Raw genomic sequence first — 25,729 nt, 5'->3', positions numbered from 1 at the left:
ACAAAATTTCTATCTGAAACAGGTATGGGTATCCCTTGTGATTGTTTCAAAATGTTCTCTTTGGTTCTTCAATTTGGGGGTTATGTGTTTAGGTTTGGTCTTGTGGTTCTCGGATCATGATGTCTTTTCTTTTGTAAATATGACAATATCTTGATGTTGTAATGGGTAATTTATTTTATACGACTACAAAACAAAATTGTTGCTGTGATTGTTTCAATTGGGGTTCTGCAAAGGGCTTTTAGTATGGGTTGTTTCAATTGTTGCTGTAATATCAGAGTGCTTGCTATTGTTGATCTTTAGATCTATGCATGCATTGTGATTTGATATGTTGGAAATTTGGTGCTCATGTATAGAACAAATTACATTGGCATTAGGCTGCTGCCATTCAGTTGGAAATTAGAGGTGGGGAGCGGAGAAATGCATATATGCATGCAGATGGATGGGGAGCCATGGAAGCATCCAATGCAAGAGGAGTATTCAACACTAGTGGAGACAATCACTGAGACGGTATTCAACACTAGTCTCAGATAAAGAAACTGGATTGAGTAAAGCTGAATTTCTTTTAGAGTTCCAAACATCATCCAAGGAACTCTCCATCATGACCCTTAATCTTCGTACGCCTATCTCTTTTAGAGTTGTAAATATCTTGTTCGGTACTACCAACGTTTCCAGACAATGAAGACGATGCTGGAAAAAATGAGCCACCTTGATGCGGTTGTTCCCTGTTGTCATAACTTAACCAAAGAAAAAAAACAGGGAAATCATTAGGTTTCCTTTTTAAGTTTTTTCAATTCAGGCAAGAAAAAACAAACTTCAAACCAATTGATTGTTTACAAATTGCAAGGACAAAAATATAGACAGAGCTCAAAATTAGAAATAAAAAATGAGTATTAGCAGAAGTTGAAATAAAAAAGCAAAAATTAACCTCCGTGAGAATAAAATCCAGAAGTTGAAACAGTGCTTAAGAATCTCCAATTTTGAATTGGCACTGTAAGACAGTAAGACGAGAAATAAAATCATAAGTCGAAAAGAATAACCTTTGATTCTACTCATAAATTAAAATCCAAATAACGTGATAGACAAACCAAAGAATTGTGAGAAACAGATATATACTTCGAAATGTCTAGACTAAATCCACCATGCACATCCCCTCGAAATTCTCCTCTCTCTTTGCTCTCTCCTAAACAAACGACAACGACGACAACTTCACCAGTTCTAGCTCAAGATTGTTCACTTAGGATTGGATTAGATAAGTCCTAAATCTAATGTATTGTGAAGGAGGAAATGAAGGTAGATGTGAATGATTTTCCATTTTGGGGGGATTAGAAGGGATTAATTAGAAAGTGTTGTTATCCTACAATTTTGTGGGGATTAGATGGGATAAGTTTTCTTCATGAGTAATCTATCTTCTGCCTTCAACTTGGTTTTCATTTTTTTTATTTTATTTTTTTTTTCATTTGTTCCTTAAACATATGCTTTAAATATAAGGAGTTATCTAATCCAATCCAATCCAATACTGGTCATCAAATGAGACCTAACCGCTAGTTCAAGCCTCAATTAATTAAATATATAGTTTGGTTGGACATTATTTTTTTTCTACCATTCAAATTTTCTTGTCGACTTCTAGAATCAAATTGAAAGATTATTATGTTTTATAAATTACTCTTAGTATTACTTAATAAGTAAAGCCACAACTTTGGATAGGAAAAATATACAGAGACTTTGGATAGGAAAAATATACTTTCATTTAGTCCCACATTGGAAAGGGAGTTGTTTCTTTTCATGGTTTATAAGCACAACACTTTAGAAAATAAATAGGGTTTAGGTTTAGTGGAGACAAAATGGGGCCTCATCTTGGTTTGGGCTTGGATAAATATTTGAGTGATAGATAAAAGTATATAATTGTCAAAAGATGGGCCTTGAGTTCTGTTGATTTAATTAATATTTCTTCTTAGTAACTGTTGTTTGATTATATAAAAAAAAAAATTGTCTTGTTTTATTATGTTATTGAGTTATATTCTGATATTTTGTCATCAACAAAAATCCTTTAAATTAGTCTATTCTTTTTATGAAACAATCTTATTTTTCTTCATATAGAACCAACTCCATCTCATGAAAGGCCGAATGATGTAAGAATCAAGTTATCTTTGAAGTCAGGAAATTTAAAAATAAAAAAACTAAAAACGATATAGCCGGGCGGCTATACTATTTTGACACGTGGGCACCTAGGCAATAGGCGGATCCTCTTTTTGTTTTTTGTTTTTTGTTTTATGTTTTAAAAGAGTGTAGCCGCTCGGCTATAAACGGGTTTTTCTATTAAAAAAATTAGTACAGCCGGGCGGCTATACTCAGGTTTTTAATTTTTCTTAAAATAGTACAGCCTTCGGCTGTACGACGGTTTTTTGAAGGAAACAAGTATAGCCGAGCGGTCATACCTTTTTTGACACGTGACGCCATAAACGGGTCCCTGTTTTAAATAGGCTATAAAATAATTGAAAAAGTTATAGACGCGCGGTTGTACTTTTAGACTATTCTATTTCAAGAGTATAGCCGCACGGCTGTACTGTTAAAATTTCTATTTATAGAGCATAGCCGTGCGGCTATACTGTTAAAAATACTCCACTTGTACCATATAGCAAAGAAACTAATTTTATATTTTAAAAATATTTTTAAAAAGCAAGAAAACCTATCCTGACCAAATTTGTCGGTAAAGGTATATATGTTTGCGGATTAGACATTTCCGTGAAATTTAACTTTCGTGAAGTTTCATCGCGATAGTTCTAACTAGCAAAGTTTCGCCGGGATAGATTGTGCGGAAATTTCGTTGGGAGAGGTTTTAAAAAAAAATAAAAATTTAAACTTAGTATCTTTAAGTCAATAAAATTTTATTTTTTGTAATTAAATAATATCTTAGCCTTATTTAATTACTTTCATTAGTAATTATGTTTTATTTATTATTTCTTTAGTGAATAATTAGTATTAAATAGTTTAGTTAAGCTTCATAAATTATATTACTTGATAAATAGTAATTAATTTTTTAAAAAAATTTTTTTTTCTTTAAAAAATATTTTGGGTTAATTTCAGGTTGGTACCCTGAAATTGTACTCTTAAGGCATGTTTGTCCTCATATTTTCAATTTTAACAATGAGGTACCTCCACATTTAAAATTTGTTACAATATGATTCTAACGTTAGAAGATCCGTTAAGTGATGACATGTATCATTTATGAGGTCCAATTTTTTTGCTTACGTGTAAAAAAAAATTAAAAAAAAAATTGAAAATAATGAAAAATACAAAAAAATCTCTCAAATGATATCTCAAGTGAGTTTTTGTAGAGATGATCTTTGAATGAGTATCTCAAAATCTGAAATAACCAAAGGTGTCCCAAATTGAATGAATATATATATATATATATTCAAAACAACATAAGTTTTATTCAAAAGACTTATTATCACAAAACGTCCCTTTAAGGTTTACGAAACTATCATATTGCATCTTTAATGTTTTTTTTTTGTCATTCGTGGTCCTCAAGGTTTGACATATATGTATATCACAAAATATTTTTGAGGTTCACACACCTATCACAAATGGTCCTTATGAAATTTTTTTAATTTTTTAAATTTAAAATTCATAAAATTTTTGTTTTCTTTTTAAAATTTTATGAATTATAATTATTTTTAAAAATATATTAAATTTTTAAATACATGTGACACTATATTATTGTAGATGTGGGCTCCATATATATATGTCACATCAACAAGACTAATGAAGTTTTTTTTTTAAAAAATAATTTAATAATTCATAAAATTTAAAAATGAAAAAAAACCCTAAACGTTTAGGGTTCATAAATGGTCCTCAAGATTAAAATCCTTCTATAAATGGTTCTTTTCATTTATAAATAATTTTAAAAAGAAAACCAAAATTTTATGAATTTTAAATTTTTTAAAAAAATTCGTAGGGACCATTTGTGATAAGTGTGTAAACCTCAGGGAATATTTTGTGATATATATATATGCGTCAACTAATGAGTTTTTGTGAACCTAATGTCATGGACCATTTGTGATTGCACATACTAATCTTGAGGATCATAAGTGACACAAAAAGATATTAAAGGATGCAATATGATAGTTTCGTAAACCTTTAGGGACGTTTTGTGATAATAAGTCTATTCAAAATTATTATAGCTTTTTTTTGGGTGCTCAAGAAAATGAACTGAGTAACGTAGGAAGAAACACAAATATGTTTATTTTTATTTTTATTTTTATTTTCAGGGGATATTGGTCACATATTAAAAACCCTTTTATGAGTTTGAATAGAAGACAACTTGAGTGTTTCACATAAAAAATGTAAGCTGATGAGGTTGTAACCTAGTCCAACTCTACTTGACAAACTATAAAAACCCCTACTAGAGCAACATGTAGAAGCACAATTGACAGGGAGAGAGAGAATAATATCATTGATCAATATGAGGATTTCAATCTCCGTTGTGTTGCTTTTTGTGAGCTCAGCATTGTTGTTCAATGTAGGGTTTGGAAGGCATAACCCTCCCTATGTCACCCAATTCCTTCATGATCGTGCTGCACATGCACATCCAAAGACAGTCTCACATGCGGCACATCCAAAGGCAGTCTCACGACTTTGGTTCTACTTTGGGCAGCCTTTGACGCCACCGCCACCACAAGTTCCGGCACCGCCGACATGGAAGCCACCGACTCAAGAAGATTATGAAAAATGTTGGTCATCACTAACTGACATAGACAGATTAGTGGGAGACCTGATTTCTGCCTTTTTTACTGGCGATTATAGTCGCATTGGACCAGATTGTTGCGCTGCCATCGATGGAATTGATCAGAATTGTTTTGGCTTGATGTTAGACCAGTTCAACAATAGATTTTATGTTCCAGCCGTCAGACAACAGTTGCGCTGATCAACGCTCTCCACCCAAGGCGCCTTCCAAAGCTTAATTAGTTATTTGAATTAGTAGATCATGTAGATCATCTAGCTAGGTTTTTTTGGTAGTTCTTTTACGTTTTAGGTAGGTTTTAAGGTTTTGTTCCAGGTGGATTTTTATTTTTGTTTGCTTGATTCAGTCACATGTTTACTGCTTGCTCAATTTGCAATGACAAAATACAGGTGGTTAGTTTATCAGGTTTCACTAAAACACCCAAAATGGTTAGCACCATTTAAACATATAAACACACCCAAAACCCATCATTACACACACTCAAAACCCATTTATAAACACACCCAAAAAGTTGACTTTGAGGTTGATTTGGGGTGTGTTTTTTTTAAATTCTTGAGTTTTTTTATAAATCATGTTTAGGATTGAGTTTATTTATAAATTTGTATTTAGTTTTTTGAGTACAAGATATAGAAAAAAAATTATCAAAAGAATGTATGTTAAATTCATATTTTCCCACTATAACAAAGGAAAACACAGTATTTAAGGTCGTTCGATCCCTCCATATGCGAGGTATGAAAGTATTAACACCAGCCAATTCAAATTAGGAATTGAACAGAGAGAGGCAAAGAAATACGAAGCTGATTTTCCATTCATTCATGATGTGGATAGAGAAATAACTGTAACACTATCTATATACAAATCAACCTGCAAGTTATACAAGTTTTTGTCGCAAAATTAAACCACCAACTAGATGTTCAAATCATTTAAACCAGAAACCTAATATGTAGATTCATTAGCATCGCAATTGTACGTGGTCACGAACAAGAACCAATATGTGTTAGGACAAAAAAGAGAAATGAACAAAGAGCTGCATCTGCTTCCTGGAGCACAAAAGCAACCTGGGCCTAGAAAAATAAGATTGAAATTCCCATTGTAAAGCATCCAGCAGCAACCCAAGGGCTCAAGCGTTCACCTGTTCCAAGTGGCAACAAAGTCATCTATCACACCCATGAACTAGGTAATTCTAACTACTCTAGCAGCAACATGATAGATAATAAGTCAAAAGAAAATCTTAGTAACCTACCTATTCTAGCTGCCTTCCAAAAAAATCCCCGGAACCTGCCAGCACCAGACATGGAATCAGAACATTGACCAAAAAAAACAAAGGCATGGAATCAGAACAGAGCTAGATCTTGATTTTGACATATCATACAAAGGCATGGAAGCATGAAGGAAAGTATGACACAAACATCACCGAACGGAAGAAAATAATTCAGTAAATCAAGTAGAAGAAAAGCAAGTACCCTACGGAGAGAACTCTTATAGAGTAAGCAGGACGACGGAATACATAAAGAAGACTATGCTGCACGTGAAAATCAGAGTCCAAATAGCAATCATCTAGTATGTGTGTATACGGGCGTGTGAAAGACCATTGCCTTTAAAACAAGCCAGGAAGAAGACATAACCAGTTTGCAAAATTGCAACCCTTTTGTGTTTAAGCAATCTTTACTGCGATGCAATGCTTAAACCAAGCAGAAGGGCTGGCTTACAGATTTCAATGAAGTATTTTAGCCTCACCTAACAATGTGCATAGGCAGTGATCATATATTGCAAAGACTTCAATGCTTACAAGTTACAGTTAGGGTAATAGTTTCCAAGCCTGGACATTGTTATAGGTTTTGCAAACAACATCATTCAGGACTTTTATCAAACATATTCCGATCAAAGCAGCATCCATTCACATAAACAAAAACACTTAAAGTTCAATGCAATTAATGGAAAACAAATATTAACAAACAACCCATTAAAGTAAGTAATTGTAATTAGAGAAGCCATGGAACTGAGACTGACCCAGTTTTCTGCTCCAGGACGGCCGGGAACTGCATCTTCAAGAACGTGCACGTGCAAATCACGAGCAGCACCACCGTCAAAAACGAATTGAAATTGAAAAGCGCCGACTGCACCCAGAAAAAAATACAAATCAAAACCCTAATTTGTAATACAAACACCCAATTTCGATCAAATTAGAAACAAATCAATAAAAAAAATTCACTGATTCTGACCATATTCGAAGTCTGGGTCTTCGAATTTGTACAGATCCACGAGAAAGATTGGGAGATCTGAGCAAAAAGACTGAAGATCCGAACAGAGCTTTGCGCTTGCAAAATATACAAGCTGAAAGCAGTGCTTTCGCTTTTTAAACGACTCGTCGTTTGTATGGCGGTCGAATAAGCCAGCGTGGCGATTATTAAAATTACTGAAAGCCCACGAATTTGGTTAAAATTACGAAGTTGAGTACCGCCAATTCGAAAATTTTCGAGGGTAGCCCCGCGCCATAAGAAACCAAATGCTCTTTTGGTGAAGAATTCGATCATTTTCTGGAATCTTCGTCGCCCTCCTCCTCAGAGACTGAGAATGAGTGAGAAGACGGCAATGGCGGAAGTGAAGCGGTGGAGCGTCACCTACACCAAGCACATGAAGCAGAAGCGCAAGGTTTACCAGGACGGTTTCTTAGAGCTCAACACCTCCGTTAATAAGGTATTTAATTTTCAAATTTTCAAATTAATCCCAAAATTACTTCAATTTTTTCTTTCAATTCATAGTTTTGTGCTTAAATTTTTTTATTCTAATGCACAGGTGTTGCTGTACGACGATTGTGAGAAGCTCTTGGAGTGCAGGCTCCTGAAGAAAGACGAAGAAATTAGCTCCGGCGAAACACTCACATTCAATGCTTTTCTTGTTGACGTGAACGAAGCTGATTCAGCGGAAGGAGATCGCAAACCTGTACCTGGTTTTAATTCTCAAGCAAAAGATATGAAATTTAATGAGAAACGCGCAAAGCCGTTTGTGAATACAAGTTCAGTTTCTAATTTGCTGTTATTATCTCAATAAATTTTGTTCAATTCCGTAGCATTGTATATTTTTTGCTTCCTTGCTTTTGATATCACCAATTTTGAGATTCTTACAGGGAATAAGCCGCAGCCAAATTTGAGCCCGTCGCAAAAGATAATTAGGGTTAGTCTGCCTCCCATTATAATCTCCTTTCACATGTGAACAATTTTAATTTAATTTGTTTTTATGTTTCACATTTCAGAGTTTAAGAATAGGGAACTGCACAAGTATGGTGCAGCACAAAGTAGTCCAGAAACGATGAAAACTAGCAAAACAGGTTAGTTAGTTATCGGTAGCTCTATTTATGTTAAAGCAATTTTAACTCTAAAATGTTGAAGCATAGCAGAATTTTGTGATTTCTATACTGCAATATTTTACAAGTGCCTTTAATTGGGAGTTGTTGCTTGTCATTTGGCATGTTAGTTTCATTATAGTGTCATGGTTTCTCTGGGACTCACTGTGTTCTGTTCTTTATATTCCCTCCTCCCTTCCTTTTATAATTGTTTTCACGGTCTACCATTTACAATCCAGAATGGCAGGTTCTATACACCACACAACTAACTCAAAAGGCCAAGAAGTATCATGATGGTTTCTTACAACTTGCAGTTTCTGGGTCTTATGGAAAGCAGGTTGACTTATCCTACTACCCATCTGTTCTTATTTGCAATCTCAAGTTTTCCTATAAATCCGTAGGCCACTCCTCACTTATGGAAGTACAAATCCTTTTCGAGTCATGTGTGTAATTGCACACAAATTTACCTAAAGGAAAATTGACTCTCAGGCTTTACCTTTTCTCTCTCTGTACAGATAATACTGTTGGATGAAAGCAGGAATCTCTTAGATAGCAGGTTCCTTAAGAAAGATGAAGTCCTAGCATCCGGTGAATCAATAGGATTTAGTGCTCATTTAGTTGAAATTGGAGAATGTGAAGGAGATAATAAACCAGGGAAAAATTTGCATTTCAAAGAAAATAAACGTAATGTTGTTAGAGAGGCAGGAGTAAAGCATGAACAAAGTAATGGTGTTATCACTGATAAAGCTGCTGAGAAAGGTTAGTGAGAGAACTATATTTTCTTGTTCCAGATTTAACTTTTGTATCTCTGAATGTGACTGGTTACATATTTTCTTCATTTATCTTATCTGTCCCTATGCCCCCAATGATCGGGTCCAAGGTTGACAACTTTTTTCCTTTCTCTAACTTAGAATGGAAGGTCCTGTACACTACACAATTAACCCAAAAGGCCAAAAAGTACCATGATGGCTTCTTAAAACTAGCAATGTGTGGCTCCCAAAGGAGGCAGGTAATATATTAAGAAACTTTATATGTTTGCACAGTGTTATCATCTTGTTCCCACGCCGAGCAATGTATGATCTGACTGATTGCAGAAGTTGTTCTTTTTTTCCCTTCTTATTGTTGGTTTCACTTTCTACGAAATTTGATGATTACTGTTCCATCTTTGATTATGCACAGGCCCTGCTGTTTGATGCGACTAAGAAACTCATAGATAGCAAGTTCCTAAAAAAAGATGAAGATATAAGATCTGGTGAATCATTTACATTTGATGCTCATTTGGTTGACATTGGAGAACCTGAAGGAAACCATGAAGCTTTGGTAGATTTGAAATTTCGAGGAAAAGATGATTGCTATGTCCAGGAAACAAGGAAATTAGGTGGTGGAGATGATTGTGTTATAGTCAATAATTTTGAAGTAAAAGGTTAGTGTGACATATATTCGCTCTTTTGTTTGGCTTTTGTTTGTGTTGTTGTTTACATTTTCATGGTTTTTATGCAATGGATCCTTCTATCTATTTCTATAAATGATGTACAGGTTTCCACCTTTCATGTAATCCCTTATTTTAAATCTTAAATGTAATGGAATAAATCTTAAATGTTGTTTTATTGTTAATAACCAGAAGCAAAGTCTTCAACGCAATGCTTTCAGGCCTAAAAGGAAAAGGCAACGGTTTTGATGTTCTTCATAGTTTGAATCAGTGTTCACCTTCAAATTTGGAAATTAAGAATTAACAACTTGAGATCATATAGTTGAAGGGATCAAATTTACATTATTCTGGGACCATTTGGATACGTTTTACAGAATTGGAGGATGGAAATTGCATGATATACACTTTGCACATAAACGCTACCCTTAGTTCTGTCTGTGAGAGTTATCCTTCTAAGATTCCTATTGCACTTATATTCTCTAAAATGCAGAGTGGCATGGTCTATACACCACTCAGATTACTCAAAAGGCCAAGAAGTACCATGGTGGCATTCTCAGACTTGACTTTTCTGGTTCTTACCGTAAGAAGGTTGTTTACATTTATCTTGAGCTCCATGTAGTTGGTGTTGCTTTCATATCTATGAGCCATTTCTACTGTACGTGATGTGTCACATGATGCCCATCTATGCCTTGCATGAAATCCTATAAGCCTTTAGAGCTGCATCACTTTTGTGGGATACTGAATTCAAAACTAGCTTCTGACATTTTGAGTCATTATATATATGTCAGGTTAGTTTACTTAGTGAAGACAAAACCATGCTGAGCAGTAAGTATATCAGTTTGTCAGAAGATATAAGAACAGGATGCATGTTTGAGCTGCCAAAATATTTGGTGGAGGTTGGTAGACTATATACAAGTTCTGGAGGTATGGTTCTGTTATAGTATGCTAACTTAGACATTGATGCTTGCTGAGGTCTTGACCATGCCTGCGGCATTTTTGGCCCAAAGGTGAAGGAAAACCTCACAACAAAGATTATTTGAGGAAAGCTTCAGAGTCAAATCTTAGCATCTCTAGTGTAGAGGAAACGAGATCAAGCAGGGCAGTCCATACAAACAAGCCTTTACGTGATGGTGAGTCTAGGATTACTTGGTGAATCAATTAGCATAATTTATTGAATTTGAAGTATTTTCTTCTCCTTTTGTAATTTATTGTTTGTTGTATTTATTTTCTGCTTTTCATTTTTTGGCACCTGAGGTAGGCGTGCCATGTGGGAGCTTTGATCTGTCTATCTTGAGTAATTTCCTTTAAATCTTACTGCATTGCTGATTCTTTATCTGTTTCCATAACTGCAGCCAATCAGATTTTGTCCATTCTCCAAAGACCTATGGCTCAGGAGAGGATAGTTTCAGGCCATGCTGATAACAGCACAGCAAGACCAATTGCCTCCACTAAGGAGTCTCAAGTTTCAGATGCTATAATAGTGAATTTCTCTGAAGATGCTCGACCATCACAACCACATAGATCAGTTGAAAGTATAGAGCAAAGTGAAAATATGGACATTGGAAACCCCCCTGATCCTATGTCTTTCAAAGGCAAGTCTTATCAGAACTGTTTAAACTTACATCACCTTTTACTGTTATATTTTCTGAAATTAATTATGTGGCAATTCAATATGAATTGGAATATGCAGCAATATCCAGTGGTAGTGGCAGTCAAGTAGCTGATGGAATCAACATGAGAAACTCCGACCAGGTCTAGACTGTTCCCCACACCACAGTATCTATTGCCAAATTTCCTTTTTCTGCTTGTACTATTCAAATTTGGGTTGTCTGCCTCTTTCATATTGAGATCCTTGTTAGCCACCAAATTAAAGGGGAAATAATTAGAATTATTTTATTGCATAAACAACCAGTGTAAATCCTGCATAAACGAAGAAGTTTGGGATATAGTTAGTTGAGCCCAATCCATGGAGGACTTATATCATTCAAGTATATGTGGAATCCCACTATGGCACACGATCTTCATTCAATGTTTGAAATTTATGCAGACAATACATGGTTGATAGCTCTCTTTTATCTATTTCTTTTATTTCTTTTACAATGCATTTCACCCCTATAGCACCCATCGTTAAACTTTTTAGTTTTGACATGATATATTGTGTTTACAATTGTCTCAAGCAGTTTTGTCCAGGACATGTGAAAGTTGACACCAGACAGCATGACACAGCATATACTTCCGACAAATCGAGTTTGAGTTCTTGTGTTTCTCATGATGCTGCGGATGAGAAAAGTAGTTCTGAGGAGCCTACTTGTGAGCAAATTGAAGAATGCCCTAGTTTTGATCTTGGATTTTAAACAACTCTACCTGGCACTTTGCTTTGTATATGTTGTGTGATAGCTTGTAGTGAGTCCATGTTTAGTGAGAGTTAGGAATCTAACGTTCTGTATGTCCTGTGCTTCAATGTTGTGGCTTTGATGATTTTATTCACTCTTTTACTCTTGGCAGATGGTCAAAAATGAGAAACAAACGAGACGTAAATGCAACGAAAGAAGTTGAACACTTAAAACTTATGAATGATTTAGAACTTTGCTGGCAAAGAGCAACACAAGCATGAAAGTGTAAACTGAAATTCTGATAGGCTTCCTTGTACCTCTTTCTGTTTTGTTCTCTTAATTTTCATCCAAATATTTGTACAATGTGGCATCCTTTCTAAACTTGCGCATGCTAAGCAATGCCTTAAACAGACGTTTATGTTTGCCTGAGTGCTGATCACTGTCTTTGGTCGTGTCTCTTTCAGCATGAAGAGGCAATGAAATTGTTCTCCTGGTTCGGGGCTCCGAGACGTACTGAAAATATAATCCAATATATTTTCTAAATCTCAAAAGTATTTGATTATTAAAAAAACTAGAGCTGAAACTTGCAAGTGCTTACCGCTGTTTGACAGTAGAAGAAGAGTTCATAGTGCTTGATCTCTTAACAAGAGAGCCACAACGTGGAAGTGGAAACCGATGCGGTGAGACCGTTCTTTTCTCTGATTTTATGGGAGGAAAATTGCATTAAAGATGTTGTATAGCCAACAGAAGCTTAGCAACATATTAAATGGAAGAAACATTTTACACAAACCAAGTTTGGACGAAATTCTTGTGAACTGAAATGCTCCAGGTGAAGGTTGAGCAGAGTGTGATGCAGAAGGCTCTTCACTGCATCAGAAATAAAGCACACAGGCTTGGTGAAAAGTTCAGACTCAGAATAAGTTTGGCCATTATGTTGAAAAGAAAAGGTGTTCACAGATAGCATTTACCTGACAATTGTTGGAGCAATCTCCTTCATTGTTGTTGCTTCAGCAAAATATTCGCATAAACAAATTATTAGATTTTCCCCAGTAATTTAACAATTAAAATGAAAATTACAAAATATTAAAGGATGAAATGAATACCTGTACTAATCTCATACAAATCCTCTTCAGCACTTTGTCTCAATGCAGACTGGCCAACAGTATCCATGATGGGAACATACTTGTCTGGCAAGATGTATCTCCTATGGTGCTTGGGAAATTTTGTGGCTAAAGAATTTTGGAAGACACCCCCTTGAGTGACGAAATCTTGGCACGTCCTAAGTCGCTAGAAATTCCGGAAAAAAAAAAAGTTTAGACAGGGTTGAAATTAACAGAGGAAAAATGTTCAGCTCCTACCTGTTCAACGCAAGACAACCTAAGCCCAGTTTCTGAGACTTGATTGACATTTTCATCCAAAAATCCATTGACCTTATAAGCCATTGAACCCAAGTGATCCACAGCATTGACAACTGTTTTGAGGACATAATCCTTCAAGGCCTCCATCACTCTACCAGTACAAAACATAGAAACAACAATCAGAATTAGCAAATGCCATAATTCATTTTGGTCCTCTGTGCTGTAACTCACAATTGTTTTTGGTCCTCTTTGCTGTAAGACATTTCGAAATATTCAGCTGCTGAGTACAACTGTTTCCTCATATTCTTCAGTTCCTGAATCAGCAAATGCCATAAAATGAGTTCGGAAAACTTCATGGACAAGACTAACATGGAAGAGAGGTGAAACATACATTCAGATTCTCTGAAAAGAGCACCCTCTGCTGCATGAAGAGTTCATCATCATGGTGGGAAGCTTTTTTTGGGACAGAAACAGAAGAGGAAGAAATTACACCCTGCATTTTGCCACCTGCAGAAAACACAAACTTCTGATATCAGTCACAGAGCTGAAAGCAAAGACATGCTAATCTGAGATCATTTTGAACCAGAGAAACCATGATACTGTGCTGAAAGCAATACAAATATTTGGCTTACTTGAGTCAGAAAATCAGAAACCAGCACAAGAAGACAGTATGGTTACTTTCCTTTTACTATAGATTCTCAGAAAGAAAGCAAACAAGAAATAGCAGATAAAAACTAGTGAGATGGCAAAGAGCAGCCACCTGGGTGCCCAGGAAAAATCAACTTGTCTTCATTCATGGAATATTTATGTCTTTTGTTGACAAGAAACTGTCAGCATAAGGAATAGAAGATACTGACTCTTCCTCTCAGAAAAGTGGGAATGAGAGAATGCTGTTACTGGATTTATTAAGCGACAACATCAATCAGAACCAAATATCATTTTTTCTATTCTTGAAAGCAAAACATCAAACAGTTCAGTCACTAATCATTTTTGTTACACTGCTTATTATGAGTTCCTTTGCAAAGAGGAAAAAGCCTACTAAAAAGTCCATCAAAACAAGCCACTTGTCAGCCATGTGGTGGTTTGATTGTTTTCAAACCTGGGACCCCCAAAATTGATGGGAGGAAGATGAATCTTTAATTTGATCCCAACTCACATCAGTGATGGTGTTTGCTAGCTTGGCTGCTGAAAAAAAATCATTTAATCCAGTGGTTCTATATCTTATGATGTCTTGCCTTAAGAGCCAACTACTTGACCCTCTGATTAATTATGAATGGCAAGTTGGTAACCACTTAATTTTAGTTGTTATTATTATTTCTGCAAGTCTGCAAACTAAAGAAAGACCAGAAGCTGGAGCTGAACAAAGTTGATCCAATTTTCTTGTAAAGTGATGGATCATGGAAATCAAAGTCAAGAAATTGCATTTATTTTGGTACAAAGAAAGGTTGAATGTAGCAGCAGGGCATCCGTGTCAAAACGCTACCAGAAAATGCCAAGAGGATATTTTTAATCATATGTCAGTGGGGGATTCGACGTTAGGCATTGGATTTATATGGCATTAAAAATGCGACTGATGGGCACGTATAAACCACCATTAATCCACTTGCATTAGCTTTGTCTTTTAGATCATAGGGTTGAGAATATTACCGACAATGCTAAAAGTGCTTTACTAATAAGGAAAAGGTTTCTTTGTAGCTTTTAAATCAACTATACAATGTTGTTCGTCCATATATTGCCTGGAAGGGACGATTGACAATGCATCAACAGGTAAGAGACACACTCAAGCACTGCTCTTGTGCTTTCTCTATTTTCTTTTTCCAGCACATAAACAGAACCATTTCAAGTAATCAAAAGTAACATCTGATTAATGAAAACGCGAAGAACATAAATGCTGAAAAATATTGCCACCAGAGTGGTCAAACTAAAGTACAATAGTAGACAAATTTTGAGTCTTCGTACTAAAATTGAGAAGAAAATTTTGAAAGTGAAAAGTATGAGCAACAGATGTTAGGTGTCGTGATAACAACACAAACAACCACAATGCCGCAGCATTTTTAAACAATCCGCTCCAACTCTCTCGCATAGCTGAGCGTTTGGTTGATGAGCTGTAGAGAAGGTATCTCCTTGCAAGGAGCAGTCTCCTTTGCCTTCTGGAAATAGACAGCGTCATTCTTTACTTCCCACTCAGGGTGATCCTGTTTTCAAGGATCAGAGTTAAAAATTTGTGGAAACAATGGAGAAAGTAAAGCGCATTTCCAATGCTGGTGTAAGAAAGTCGAGCGTATTCCCCTTGTTCAAATATTGGTATGCTCAATGGGCAGGAGGCTCATCGTATTTTTCACTCAATCGAAATCATTGGAAACTTCTACATGCGCATGGTGCCTTACCCACCCATGATTTGCATAATCATTTTATGCCAGACAGTAATAAGCATTACATGTGATTGCAAAAATAAAAGATCAATCCCTCTGAAGCAGTACAGTTAACTTGGATTCTATATGAAAAAGGTAAAAAATACATGTTACAGTGAACGTTACCTCCTCCACATATGCCAAAAGGTCACGGTCAGAAGGGAACAGCAACATCTGACGTGCATCCTTAATGGAGAGATAATCATATGCCTTCTCGCTGCATCCAGCTATCTCATCTCTAAAATTGACAGAACAAATCAACCAAAAAGCCCATTAAGGCATATAATTCATAAATAGACGCAAACATATTATTTAAAGAGCTAAACTACACAATATCAGGAAGACGATGGGCTCTAATCATTCACATATACCTAGTAGCCACATATAATAAATTGAACTGCATTGATGCAGAACTCCAAAATTCTAGCCTTTACATTTTCTTTTCCCATGTTTGTATAACTTTTGCAACTATTCAAATATAACCATAAAGAAGCAAAACAAAGTACCTGACTGTTTTTGCCAGGAGATCCATAAAATAAACATAAGTCTCATGTGGCACTGTCTGCCTAGCACTCAAAACACGGTTGTAAGCCCCCTCCATGAAAGATTGCTCCAGCTCCACAGCATGCTTAATGCAAGGGTTCTCCAAAGCAGCGGATGAAAGCAGTTCCAGTTCAGTGTGGAACTCAGCAATTCTATTCTGGACAAGGAGTCTCAACAGGTTGAGACCTAAAATTGGGTACTCTTGAGAGGATGGTGGAAGACGGTCACTGCTCCAAAAGAAATGTAAATTCATTAACAATCAAACACTTATTTTTCTTTTAAAAAAGACTTAATAAATAAAAGATAAACAAAGTCAAAACAGCGTAGGGAGAAAGAGTCAACAGAAGTTCAGCAACAGCAAATGTGAGAAAATAAAACTTCATAGGTAGCTTAAGGGGGTTGAATTGATAAATTACCGAGCATCTGTGTAATAGGACTTCAACTGAAAGAAATCCCTTTCAAATGCATCCTGATCCTCAATCTTCACACTAAGAACAACAGCATGCTCATATATATCCCCTGAAAGTTTTCAAACATGAGAAAAAAAAGGTCAGCGAGGCAGTAGTTGGAAGGTGACTACACCAACGAACAATCTTAAACTAGCACACATTTTTGCTACAATGTAATTACGCAGCACAATGAAGTATAAAAGCATATCTCCTTCTAACAACAAGACTTGAAACTATGCTTTACCCCTTCCCTTCCACACCCCAATGCCACTTGAGCTGGTGCTCACAGGAAACTATAAAGCAAGTGTTTGTTTTTCCTTGTGCATTTTTCATGCTATTTACGCAAAGAATTTGGGAACTAAACCAACAGAAAAGTAAGAAGAGCATGTTTGGGTAAAGAATGCTCTACTTGCTAATGTTAATTCACGAATCGCATTAGGAGTGTCTTCGAACAAGGGCGGTAGGCTTCTGAATTCAGTCAGCCTGACCTGAAAAACAACAATGAATACAACTCAGCCCACATACAACAACAGAATTCCATGTGTCTTACAAAACCAACAAATAACTTTAAAATTCCTCCAAACGAGCATTTCACTATCAGCTTAACAACAGAGACTGGTAGCTTTACAACACGTTACACGAAATCAGGAAATTTTGAAACTTTAATTCACCAAATCCATAATGTAATTAAAAGGTAACTAGCAAAAGGAAGAAGCAAAACGATGCACCCAACACTCTGATTCAAAATCCTAATCATATCGCGGCAATATACAAAGAATCATACTTTAAGTAGACAAACAATAGAATAAGAGTTACTAAATCATGTGCAGGAGCAGCTGACAATCTCAAATTTGGCAGAAAATTAGGGTTTTGGAGATTGGTACGTTACCTTGAGCTGGGAGAGGAAATTGGAGCAGGTATCGAAATCGTTCCGCACAAATGCCGCTTTGAACCGCTCGAAGAGCTGCGCCACCTCTGTCAGCTTCGGATCCATATCTCGTCTTCCTGTGCTTGCTTGCTTGCTTGCCTCCTCTTCTTCGTCTTCTTCCTCTGAGTGGTTTTGCTTTTCGCTTGCCTTGAGCTTTTATCACTCTTTGCTTCCTCTACAAGAAGAAATTGTATTTTATGGGGCTTTCATTCTGGGTTGGGCTTGGTCTTGGGCCTCAAGGCCCATCACTAATATACTACGTGTCGTAAAATTGAACATAAAGTTCGACGAGTCGTTAAGACTCAATTGTCCTACTGCTCCGTCCCCTTATCAATATCCACTCAGCGAGCCACTGACCCAGAATCTTCTGCTCATAACAGAGCTTCAAACAATGGCTTCCACTTCTTCACTCATTTCAACTACTCCTTCGAATTTCCAGTTTTGCCCCAAAGCAATTTCCCAAATTCCATCTCTGCCCCAGACCATCTCCTTCACTCATTTCAACCGAACCAGACCGGGTCTCCGTTCGGGCCTGACCGCCAAAGTCCAGTCACTGGAGTTCTCGGGCTCGTTTTTCGAGGGAGGGTTCCAGTCAGAGGATGATCCGACTTCACCACCCGGGTCGGGTTTAACCGCAGTGGAGGAGAAGGAGGAGCCACCGTGCCCACCGGGGCTCCGACAGTACGAGACCATGGCGGTTCTCAGGCCAGACATGTCGGAGGATGAAAGACTTACTCTTACCCAAAAGTACGAGGAGGTAAACGGATTTTCTATATTTGGGTGAAGTAAAGTTGATTACTTTGGTTCTTAAGATAGGTGGGGTTTATCTATCTGTTTCAATTTGGCTTTGTAATGTGTTTGGTGGCTGAGAAAAAAATGGTGGGGAAGTGAGGAATGTGTTAAATTGAGGTTATTTGAAGACAAATTAACAAAAATGAAATTTTGAATTGAATTGAATTGAATGGCTCTAAATAATGCATGGTGCATGCCCATAACTATTTAGGCATAGCACAAAGCTGGATTGGCCTTTTGGTCCAATGTAGTTAGTCCTTTTGCCAAAGTGAAGCTGCTTAACTAGTCTCTCTTTATGTCCATTGGAAGAGAAACTAGTGTGTAATAAGAGCTGAAGGTTTGTGATGGCAGAGAGTATTTGATGCTCTAAATGCTGAAGGAGTTTGGATACTCCATAGATGTTTAACTTTGAAAAGCTTACTTTCCTGTGCGGGATGCTTTTCTTTGTTAGAGCTCCATTTTTCAAGACATACTTTGCTAATGGAAATTGAATCCTCAAACTAAAGTTGGGCTCATCTGTTGATTTAAATTTCAGACTTAAAGAGTACCGTTTCTCCGGAAACTGTGTTTAGGTACCTGTTGTATTTAGTGAGAAGCTGTCATGTCAGACGGCTCAAATTTTTGTGTTAGCAGATATGCCACTTATTGATTTACCCTATACATCCTGTCTAGTTGGAGGTATAAGTTTACCCGATACATCCTATATATTACACGATAAAACTTAAAAGCACTTGCTCGATCACATCTTAAAATAGTGGTGAACCAGCACTATCTATCATGATATCAAAGTGGGAGATCCTGAATCTGAATTTGTACACCTTCAACGTCCCAATTTATGTTGATTCTATGTGTTGGAATCTCTAGTGATAGGAGAGGCAGAGGGCCACACATGAGAGGGAGTAGTGGTAAACTAAAGGCATTTTATCATTGTATCATATTAGTTTGTTGTCAGTTATTGTTTTCCATGCTTGGATGTGCAATAACTACTTCTCCTTTACTCAATAGAATAAATCTATTGTATGGGATGGGAATCTAGTAGAGTGATGATGATCACGGAGCAATCAATTACAGCGAGAATGGGAAAAACTACACAAGTCTGCCCTTATTAAGACCCTATTTTCTTAATTTTTTTAATGATGTGGCCTTGAACAGCAAGACACTGTTGGGCAAAACTGATTAGATTATGACTGTATTCGGACCAAAAGCTTGGAAAAGCGCAGTGGAAATTGGATCATTCTCACAGGTCACCCAATAATCCCTTAATTGTCAAAAAATGCCAAATTTTTATGTTGTTTGACTTGTCATGCCTTATTTCACCTAGTTTCTATCTATGCTTTTCATGCCATATTTTTAGAACATCTGGAGAACTAGGATGCGGACTTCCTGTTGGTTTTATCATTACAAATTGAAGTTTCTTAGTGCATTGATAGGGTATAAGCCTTTTGACATAAATATACACGTCCGATGGCTCCGTGATTTACTGTTTAAGAAGAACTTATCGGAAATAAGATGAGGTTTGGCATATGCAATTTACTTAGAGCAGCCTGATATTCCATGCTGAGGATACAACGCCTTTTTTCTTTTTTTCTGATGGTCTGTAATTTGCAGTTGCTTATAGCCGGAGGCGGCATGTATGTGGAGGTCTTCAACAGAGGGGTCATTCCACTAGCCTATGGCATCCAGAAGAAAAACAAGGCTGGAGAGTCTAACACTTACTTGGATGGTATCTACCTACTCTTTACCTACTTCACAAAACCCGACTCTCTCGAAGTTCTTGAAGCGAATCTGAAAGCTGATGATAATGTCATCCGATCAATGAGCTTCAAAATAAGGAAGAGGAAGTACTAGTTTAGTTTTGAATGTACAATGTAATTTCACATGTTTCGAATCTTCCATCCTTTCCTTGCTGTTGAGATTCAGGTCATTCAGTTTGTTTTGTAACATAATTGGATTAATGACCGAAGCAAAAATATGCAGTTGCTAGAATTAACTTGCAATGGTATGAGCACACCTTTTTAATGACCAACTATAAACATCATGTTATATGAATATGAAAGAGCATTTTCATCATGAACTCATTTGGTGACTCGGCTTGGATTGGATTGGATTGTAATGGAATTCAAGCCGGTCTTTATGTTGACTCACCAAACATTGTCATGAATGCCAAAACAAGAAAGCATTATCAACGCGCTGAATCTCCACTTTCTTTGTACATTAGATCTTCTGAAATCATAAAATCTAACACTAGAACTTCTGCAATCATAAAAATCATAAAAATCTCACACTAAAATCATAAAAAAAGTTGAATGAGATGCTGAAATCATAAAAATCTAACACTAGAACTTGTGCAATCAATAGAATATATGCATGTGTGATGTCCTAGGTTCATCTCATTGCTCAAATGGTCTTTTCTTTTCAAGACAGCAGACTGCACGATCGCAATGGTGGGAGTTTGCTTTTTGACAAAAATTGAACCAAATTCATATTTAATTGTCTTATTTTATGGTTTTCTATAATTTTGGCTATAATCCCCTCCTGGATTAGCACTAATTAACACTCACTTGTGTCTTTAATCATGGGAGCTATGGTGTCAGCATGATGACACAGTCACAAGCCGCCGCTTAATAGTAGCTAGATTGGAGTCATTCTTTTCATTTGTACATGCGGATTCCACAAGCTGCTGAAAAATTACTGAGATGTAAAGCAGGAGCACATTACTAAGTGAAAACAAATGCGTGAAGTAGGAAATGGGCCAGACCAAAAATTTTAAAAGGGCCTTTTTTTAATAGCTAGAGAATCTGATTGTGCTGCAGAATGAGATATGATCTTCAATCCACTTTGTGAGAGAGAGCTTTCTTCATGATCCACCAACGGCACTGAAATCTCCCCAACTCAATTAAGGGTCACCCCCAACCCAAATTGCATACTAGAAAAGCTTAAGAGAGGACAAGTTGAACCAATGAATAACATAAAATAAATGCGAAATACATTAAAGAAATATATAGCAGAAAAGTGGGGAACCGCAAAAAAGTTGTTCTGAAATCATGTAGACCAAGATTCTTTTATAAAAAAAATTCATTTCTTTTTGGTCATGCTTGCATAAGTGGCGAGTTAAAGAATGATTTGGGTCTTTGTACATGAGAATATGGATGCTTTGCACTTTACTTCATGTCTTCAATTTCTCACTGCACAGATAGCTACTAACCTACTCTGAGCAGCTGTAAAAAATTCAGTCATTCAAATCTCTACCTGAAGCCATCTTTGCCTTCTGCATGTTAATAACCCAAAATAAGAAAACAACAATGTTTTTTTCATTTCTTTTTAGGATTTATATTTTTCTCTTCGAGTTTTTATTTGCTTCTTTTACAGTTTATCTGCCGGGGTCCTAAAAGAGTGCTCTCGTAGACTCTGATTATTTTTCCTTGTTTCAAGCTTCCATTTCTCAAAAATAAAACAAAAACAAAACTCTCTGTCTCTCTGTCTCTCTCCAATTTTTTTTTTTTTGTCTCTCCTCGCTTTATTATGATCTCACTTGGTAAATTCTTAGGTTTGACATTGGAGACGCCATGCAATTTTATGCTTCCTATTGTATGGTGATACTATATGGCTCAATCTCTTGTGGTTATATAATGATGAAAAGCTCACAGCACCAACCTCACTTTACTTTAGTGCATGAAAGAAATAATTCTTCTTTTTTCTTTCTTACCTAGCTAGTCATGAGATAAAGGTCTTAAAACAACTTGAAAGGGAAACAATTCTTCCTTCGATCATTAACAAGAATAAGTTCTTTGCTTATATGATATAAAAACAAAGGCTTAACTGGCCCCAGTATAACCCCTTCATCTGTGCCACAGTGTATCCCTTAAACGCTAGTTAGATATAGACCAAGATTAAGGGATAGCAACTCAAGTGATTAAGAGCAGTTATTTTTTGCACCCGAGGTTCTGCGTTCGAATAACCCCTCCTCAATATCTCTCGTATAAAAAGTATATATAAAAATTATGCTGATATGTTAACATGCCAACAACTTGATGTTCATTGATGAACATGCAGGCCTAATTATATATAATTGTAAGCTCAGTTACTCATGATGTACCAAAAATATATTTAAGGTAAAGACAAAAGTAACAGTCAGGTCATCGACCTAATGATAGTCGATGAAGTTGACCTTTCTTGACAAACCATTTGCTAACAGCCTAACTCCATACATACCTGTATTATGGTTTTATAGGTTTGTTAGGTCATCGACCTGCCAACCATGGATGATCAGATCGATCAACAGCTTGAAGTAAGACCAATGCGACCTTTCTTGACCTAACCGTAACTTTCTTCTAAGCCTTTTTTTAATTGAATTCAACATTTTAATATATCATAATTAGCAGTAAGAACTCTGGGCCTCAGTGCTTCATGTTTTAGCTAGTGATAGACATGGGTGTCCCATCATTGAAATTACCTTTCTTTTTTTTCGTCGAACCATCATTGAAATTACTGGAAATAAGGAATATAATACCATCATGTTCATGGCATCATGTAAATTTGATCTCAAAAGCTTACTGCTATGGATTTTTTTATTTCTTTGATAAGATGATGGTTCCTATTATATATTAACAAAGGTATATTGTGTCCTTTCCCCAATCCAAAAGCAATCATTGTGTACCTTGCCCTTGTGTGAGTTCTCAGTTCTCGTTCAACCCAAAAAGAAAGAACACACACTTTAAAAATATATATATAAAAAACTCATGTTCCTTCTATCCAGCACCGTAAGTAGGTCATAGTTACCTCTAAAACCTTGAGTTACTAAGTTATGGAAACTCAGATCTTTTCTTTTTGGTTACATTAAAAAGAATCAAACCTTGAGTTACACGTTTCAATTTTTATCAATACTTTAAAATATTGACTAACGGGTAATATAACATGTTAAATTGTCTGACGAAATAGAATTACTATACCCATATTCAATACTTTAAATATATAAAGCGAAATAAAATCTCTCAACACTTTTTTGGTATGAAAATGATCTCTACTCTCATAGTACCTGAACCAACCCCACCCCAAGCTCTCTCCATAAATACACTCAACAAGCCTTTTCTACTTTCCCTCACATATCTTCACCTAACAGGAAAACAAATCTCCCACTTTCAGAAGCTAGCTCAGCTTGGGTAAGAGATGAGTAGTCTTCCTCAAACTCCAGCCAGTTCTACCAATTCTCACCTTTATCCTCAAGCTCTCCAACTTAAACTTTACCAGGCCTTCATTTTCTCAATTCCTATCCTTTTCTCCATCATTCTCTTTCTCTTGTTCTACTTGTTCTACCTCAAAAGGAGAGCCTCCACTCTCTCATCTTCTCCACCAATTCTTCCCAGAAGTTATCAGGACCAATCTGCAGCCACCACCTATCATGTTTCTTCTGTAAGTCCTCTGTTTTTCTGCTACATATATTTACATGCATGCATGTTGTTTATGTTCTCAATATATATTGAGTTCCAATAGCATTGCAAATTGCAATTACAGATCATTTCAATTTAAATTAATTATAGAGTTCAGATGATAATTTCACAATCCAACTTAACATGATCTAATTCTTTTTCTTTTCTTTTTGCTTTATATTGTCTAGGATTGTCCTGTGGGTTTGAAGGGAGAGCTGAAAGAGAAGCTTCAGACAATTTTATTTGATGAAGAACAGAGGAAAAAGGATGCACAGTAAGTTTAATTTACTTCTTCTACCATTGATTTGATTTTCCTCCATATTGAGTTTTTGATACCCCAAAATGAAATTGAATTGGTCTTTTTATTAGAGACACCCACCAATGCGGTCTATAATCAATCATGCCCTACAACAAGTGGCATGTGCCAAGATGGTGTCATTTCACATCTTGAAGTTGAAAAGCCAAAGCACTCAGTAACCAACTATTCAGATATATGACCACTTAAAAGAAAACCCAATAGCGCAATAACACGCGGTATAACTTTTTCACATATAATTGCATTATTAGCTGGGAATAGAAAAACAGTATTATCCCCGTAACAAGAAAGTTTTTCTGCTTACTCAGACAAGGACATATCCTAGTGATCAACCAATTTTATTCTTGCAACCAGTTATGGCCTAAAAAGACTAGCATGGTAGAAGTAAGAACCTTTAATTCTCTTCCCATGTCAGTTTAGAACCTCTCATGGCAACCACTATTTTCTCAAAAGTGCTTTGTGTGTGTGTGTGTGTGTGAGAGAGAGAGAGAGAGAGAGAGAGATAAGTAGTAGAATATATGACAAGACATCTTTGGAGGAGACAAAACGTGAATAAAGTTCGAATACAATTGTGTGTGCAATCGCTTGCTAAGATTCTTCACTCAAAGTGGATAAACAACACTGAAATCTCAGCACCCATGAACAGCCTCTCATTAACTACTTCTCTATCTTTCTGGCCACTTTTTAGTTTGGTGCTTTTTCTAAGTGTTTGCTCTGTCTTCTGAAATTGATCAAATTACCAAATTTCAAGTTAGGCTAAAATTGGGTTGGTTATAAGCCAAAATTTGGTTTTGTGACAGATGCTGTGTTTGCTTGGGAGATTTCGAAATGGAAGAGGAGTTGCTGCAGGTTATATCGTGCAGACACGTGTTTCATGTTGATTGCATACATCATTGGCTACACAACAACACAACTTGCCCACTTTGTAGATGCTCTGTGATCCCCATCAGTACCAAGCTTGATAGTCCTGCACTACAGGCACTACCTAGTTTGTCCAGTCCAGGACAGCACAACCCTAGCATAATAGTCTCCAACCACAGTCCTGGGATTATATTATTGGACCAACAACATCAACAACAGCATCAATTGGTCAGTAATGTTACTTCAAATGTAACAACACCAGTTGAGGGTTCGTCAAGTGAGGGTGGGGGTGCAATTTTGAGGGACCCTGGCATGTCATCTGGGCATTATACTAATGAAGATTTGAGAGAGCCAGTTGTTGTGTGTATCCAAACGCATGATTTGTCATGAGACAAATCATGTTTCCATCTCTTTCTTCACAAATAAGAAGGCTTGAACGTGTACACGTATGGGTGACTATGCCCAACTGCACGTGATAGTGTTGAATGAGAGAACACTCACGTGCCGATTGACATATTCTTTTAGCAACATTTCTGAGTGAGCATTCCAGTTTTGGCGGAGCAACTAGCTAGATGAAAGACTAGTTATATTTCGAATTAGGGAATGAGAGAGAAGGTCAGCTTGTTTTTTCTCAAACCTCAATGAAGGTGGCTGCAAATATGTAATTGTCATAAACCTCGATCGAGAGAGTTGAGTGTAATTTGAAGTACCTTTTTTCAACTGCAAGTTCACAACATGGATTATAAATGTGATAATGGGTTCTTTTTGTTGAATGGGAAAATCACACTTTTCTGAG

At 36.4% G+C, this 25,729-nt stretch overlaps 6 protein-coding genes across 8 annotated transcripts; 3 read left to right on the top strand and 3 right to left on the bottom strand.

The window, feature by feature from the left end:
* Positions 1-5,524: 5,524 nt before the first annotated feature.
* LOC103337770 (kish-A-like protein) lies at positions 5,525-7,293 on the bottom strand. The gene is made up of 4 exons (XM_008240943.2): positions 6,967-7,293; positions 6,755-6,861; positions 5,988-6,022; positions 5,525-5,876 (listed from the first exon to the last, which is right to left on the bottom strand). Exons 1-4 carry the CDS (start codon positions 7,276-7,278, stop codon positions 5,809-5,811), a joined length of 522 nt encoding a protein of 173 aa, XP_008239165.2. The 5' UTR covers positions 7,279-7,293; the 3' UTR covers positions 5,525-5,808.
* A 14-nt stretch (positions 7,294-7,307) lies between these two features.
* LOC148915270 (uncharacterized) lies at positions 7,308-12,167 on the top strand. Of its 2 annotated transcripts, none has more exons than XM_089041543.1 (14): positions 7,308-7,441; positions 7,541-7,760; positions 7,872-7,919; positions 7,998-8,072; positions 8,327-8,424; positions 8,603-8,846; positions 8,999-9,096; positions 9,267-9,510; positions 10,007-10,104; positions 10,305-10,440; positions 10,524-10,646; positions 10,869-11,108; positions 11,207-11,268; positions 11,697-12,167. In XM_089041543.1, exons 1-14 carry the CDS (start codon positions 7,319-7,321, stop codon positions 11,868-11,870), a joined length of 1,983 nt encoding a protein of 660 aa, XP_088897669.1. In that variant the 5' UTR covers positions 7,308-7,318; the 3' UTR covers positions 11,871-12,167. The 2 variants fall into 2 exon arrangements, with proteins under 2 accessions (XP_088897669.1, XP_088897668.1); XM_089041542.1 differs by having other exon boundaries at positions 8,327-8,484.
* Positions 12,055-14,167, bottom strand: LOC103337769 (protein ABIL2-like). Of its 2 annotated transcripts, none has more exons than XM_089041544.1 (9): positions 13,968-14,167; positions 13,599-13,714; positions 13,439-13,521; positions 13,208-13,358; positions 12,953-13,136; positions 12,818-12,854; positions 12,640-12,716; positions 12,448-12,547; positions 12,055-12,363 (listed from the first exon to the last, which is right to left on the bottom strand). In XM_089041544.1, exons 1-9 carry the CDS (start codon positions 14,002-14,004, stop codon positions 12,186-12,188), a joined length of 963 nt encoding a protein of 320 aa, XP_088897670.1. In that variant the 5' UTR covers positions 14,005-14,167; the 3' UTR covers positions 12,055-12,185. The 2 variants fall into 2 exon arrangements, with proteins under 2 accessions (XP_088897670.1, XP_088897671.1); XM_089041545.1 differs by having other exon boundaries at positions 13,840-13,978.
* Positions 14,168-15,051: 884 nt separating this feature from the next.
* On the bottom strand, positions 15,052-17,722 carry RPN12A (regulatory particle non-ATPase 12A). Its single transcript, XM_089041490.1, has 6 exons — positions 17,500-17,722; positions 17,020-17,098; positions 16,578-16,680; positions 16,125-16,388; positions 15,745-15,856; positions 15,052-15,402 (listed from the first exon to the last, which is right to left on the bottom strand). The coding sequence occupies exons 1-6, from the start codon at positions 17,602-17,604 to the stop codon at positions 15,262-15,264; spliced, it is 804 nt and encodes a 267-aa protein (XP_088897616.1). The 5' UTR covers positions 17,605-17,722; the 3' UTR covers positions 15,052-15,261.
* Positions 17,723-17,859: 137 nt separating this feature from the next.
* Positions 17,860-20,316, top strand: LOC103337768 (Translation elongation factor EF1B/ribosomal protein S6 family protein). Its single transcript, XM_008240940.2, has 2 exons — positions 17,860-18,295; positions 19,939-20,316. The coding sequence occupies exons 1-2, from the start codon at positions 17,930-17,932 to the stop codon at positions 20,176-20,178; spliced, it is 606 nt and encodes a 201-aa protein (XP_008239162.1). The 5' UTR covers positions 17,860-17,929; the 3' UTR covers positions 20,179-20,316.
* Positions 20,317-23,374: 3,058 nt separating this feature from the next.
* Positions 23,375-25,653, top strand: LOC103337767 (putative E3 ubiquitin-protein ligase RHA4A). Its single transcript, XM_008240939.2, has 3 exons — positions 23,375-23,739; positions 23,945-24,030; positions 24,873-25,653. The coding sequence occupies exons 1-3, from the start codon at positions 23,497-23,499 to the stop codon at positions 25,321-25,323; spliced, it is 780 nt and encodes a 259-aa protein (XP_008239161.2). The 5' UTR covers positions 23,375-23,496; the 3' UTR covers positions 25,324-25,653.
* Positions 25,654-25,729: the final 76 nt, after the last annotated feature.

This window comes from Prunus mume, linkage group LG7, assembly GCF_029339155.1.
Source record: "Prunus mume cultivar Tortuosa linkage group LG7, ASM2933915v1, whole genome shotgun sequence".
NCBI lineage: Eukaryota > Viridiplantae > Streptophyta > Magnoliopsida > Rosales > Rosaceae > Prunus > Prunus mume.
The sequence above is the reverse complement of the archived record's forward strand: the minus strand, read 5'-3'. Positions and strand labels throughout refer to the sequence as shown.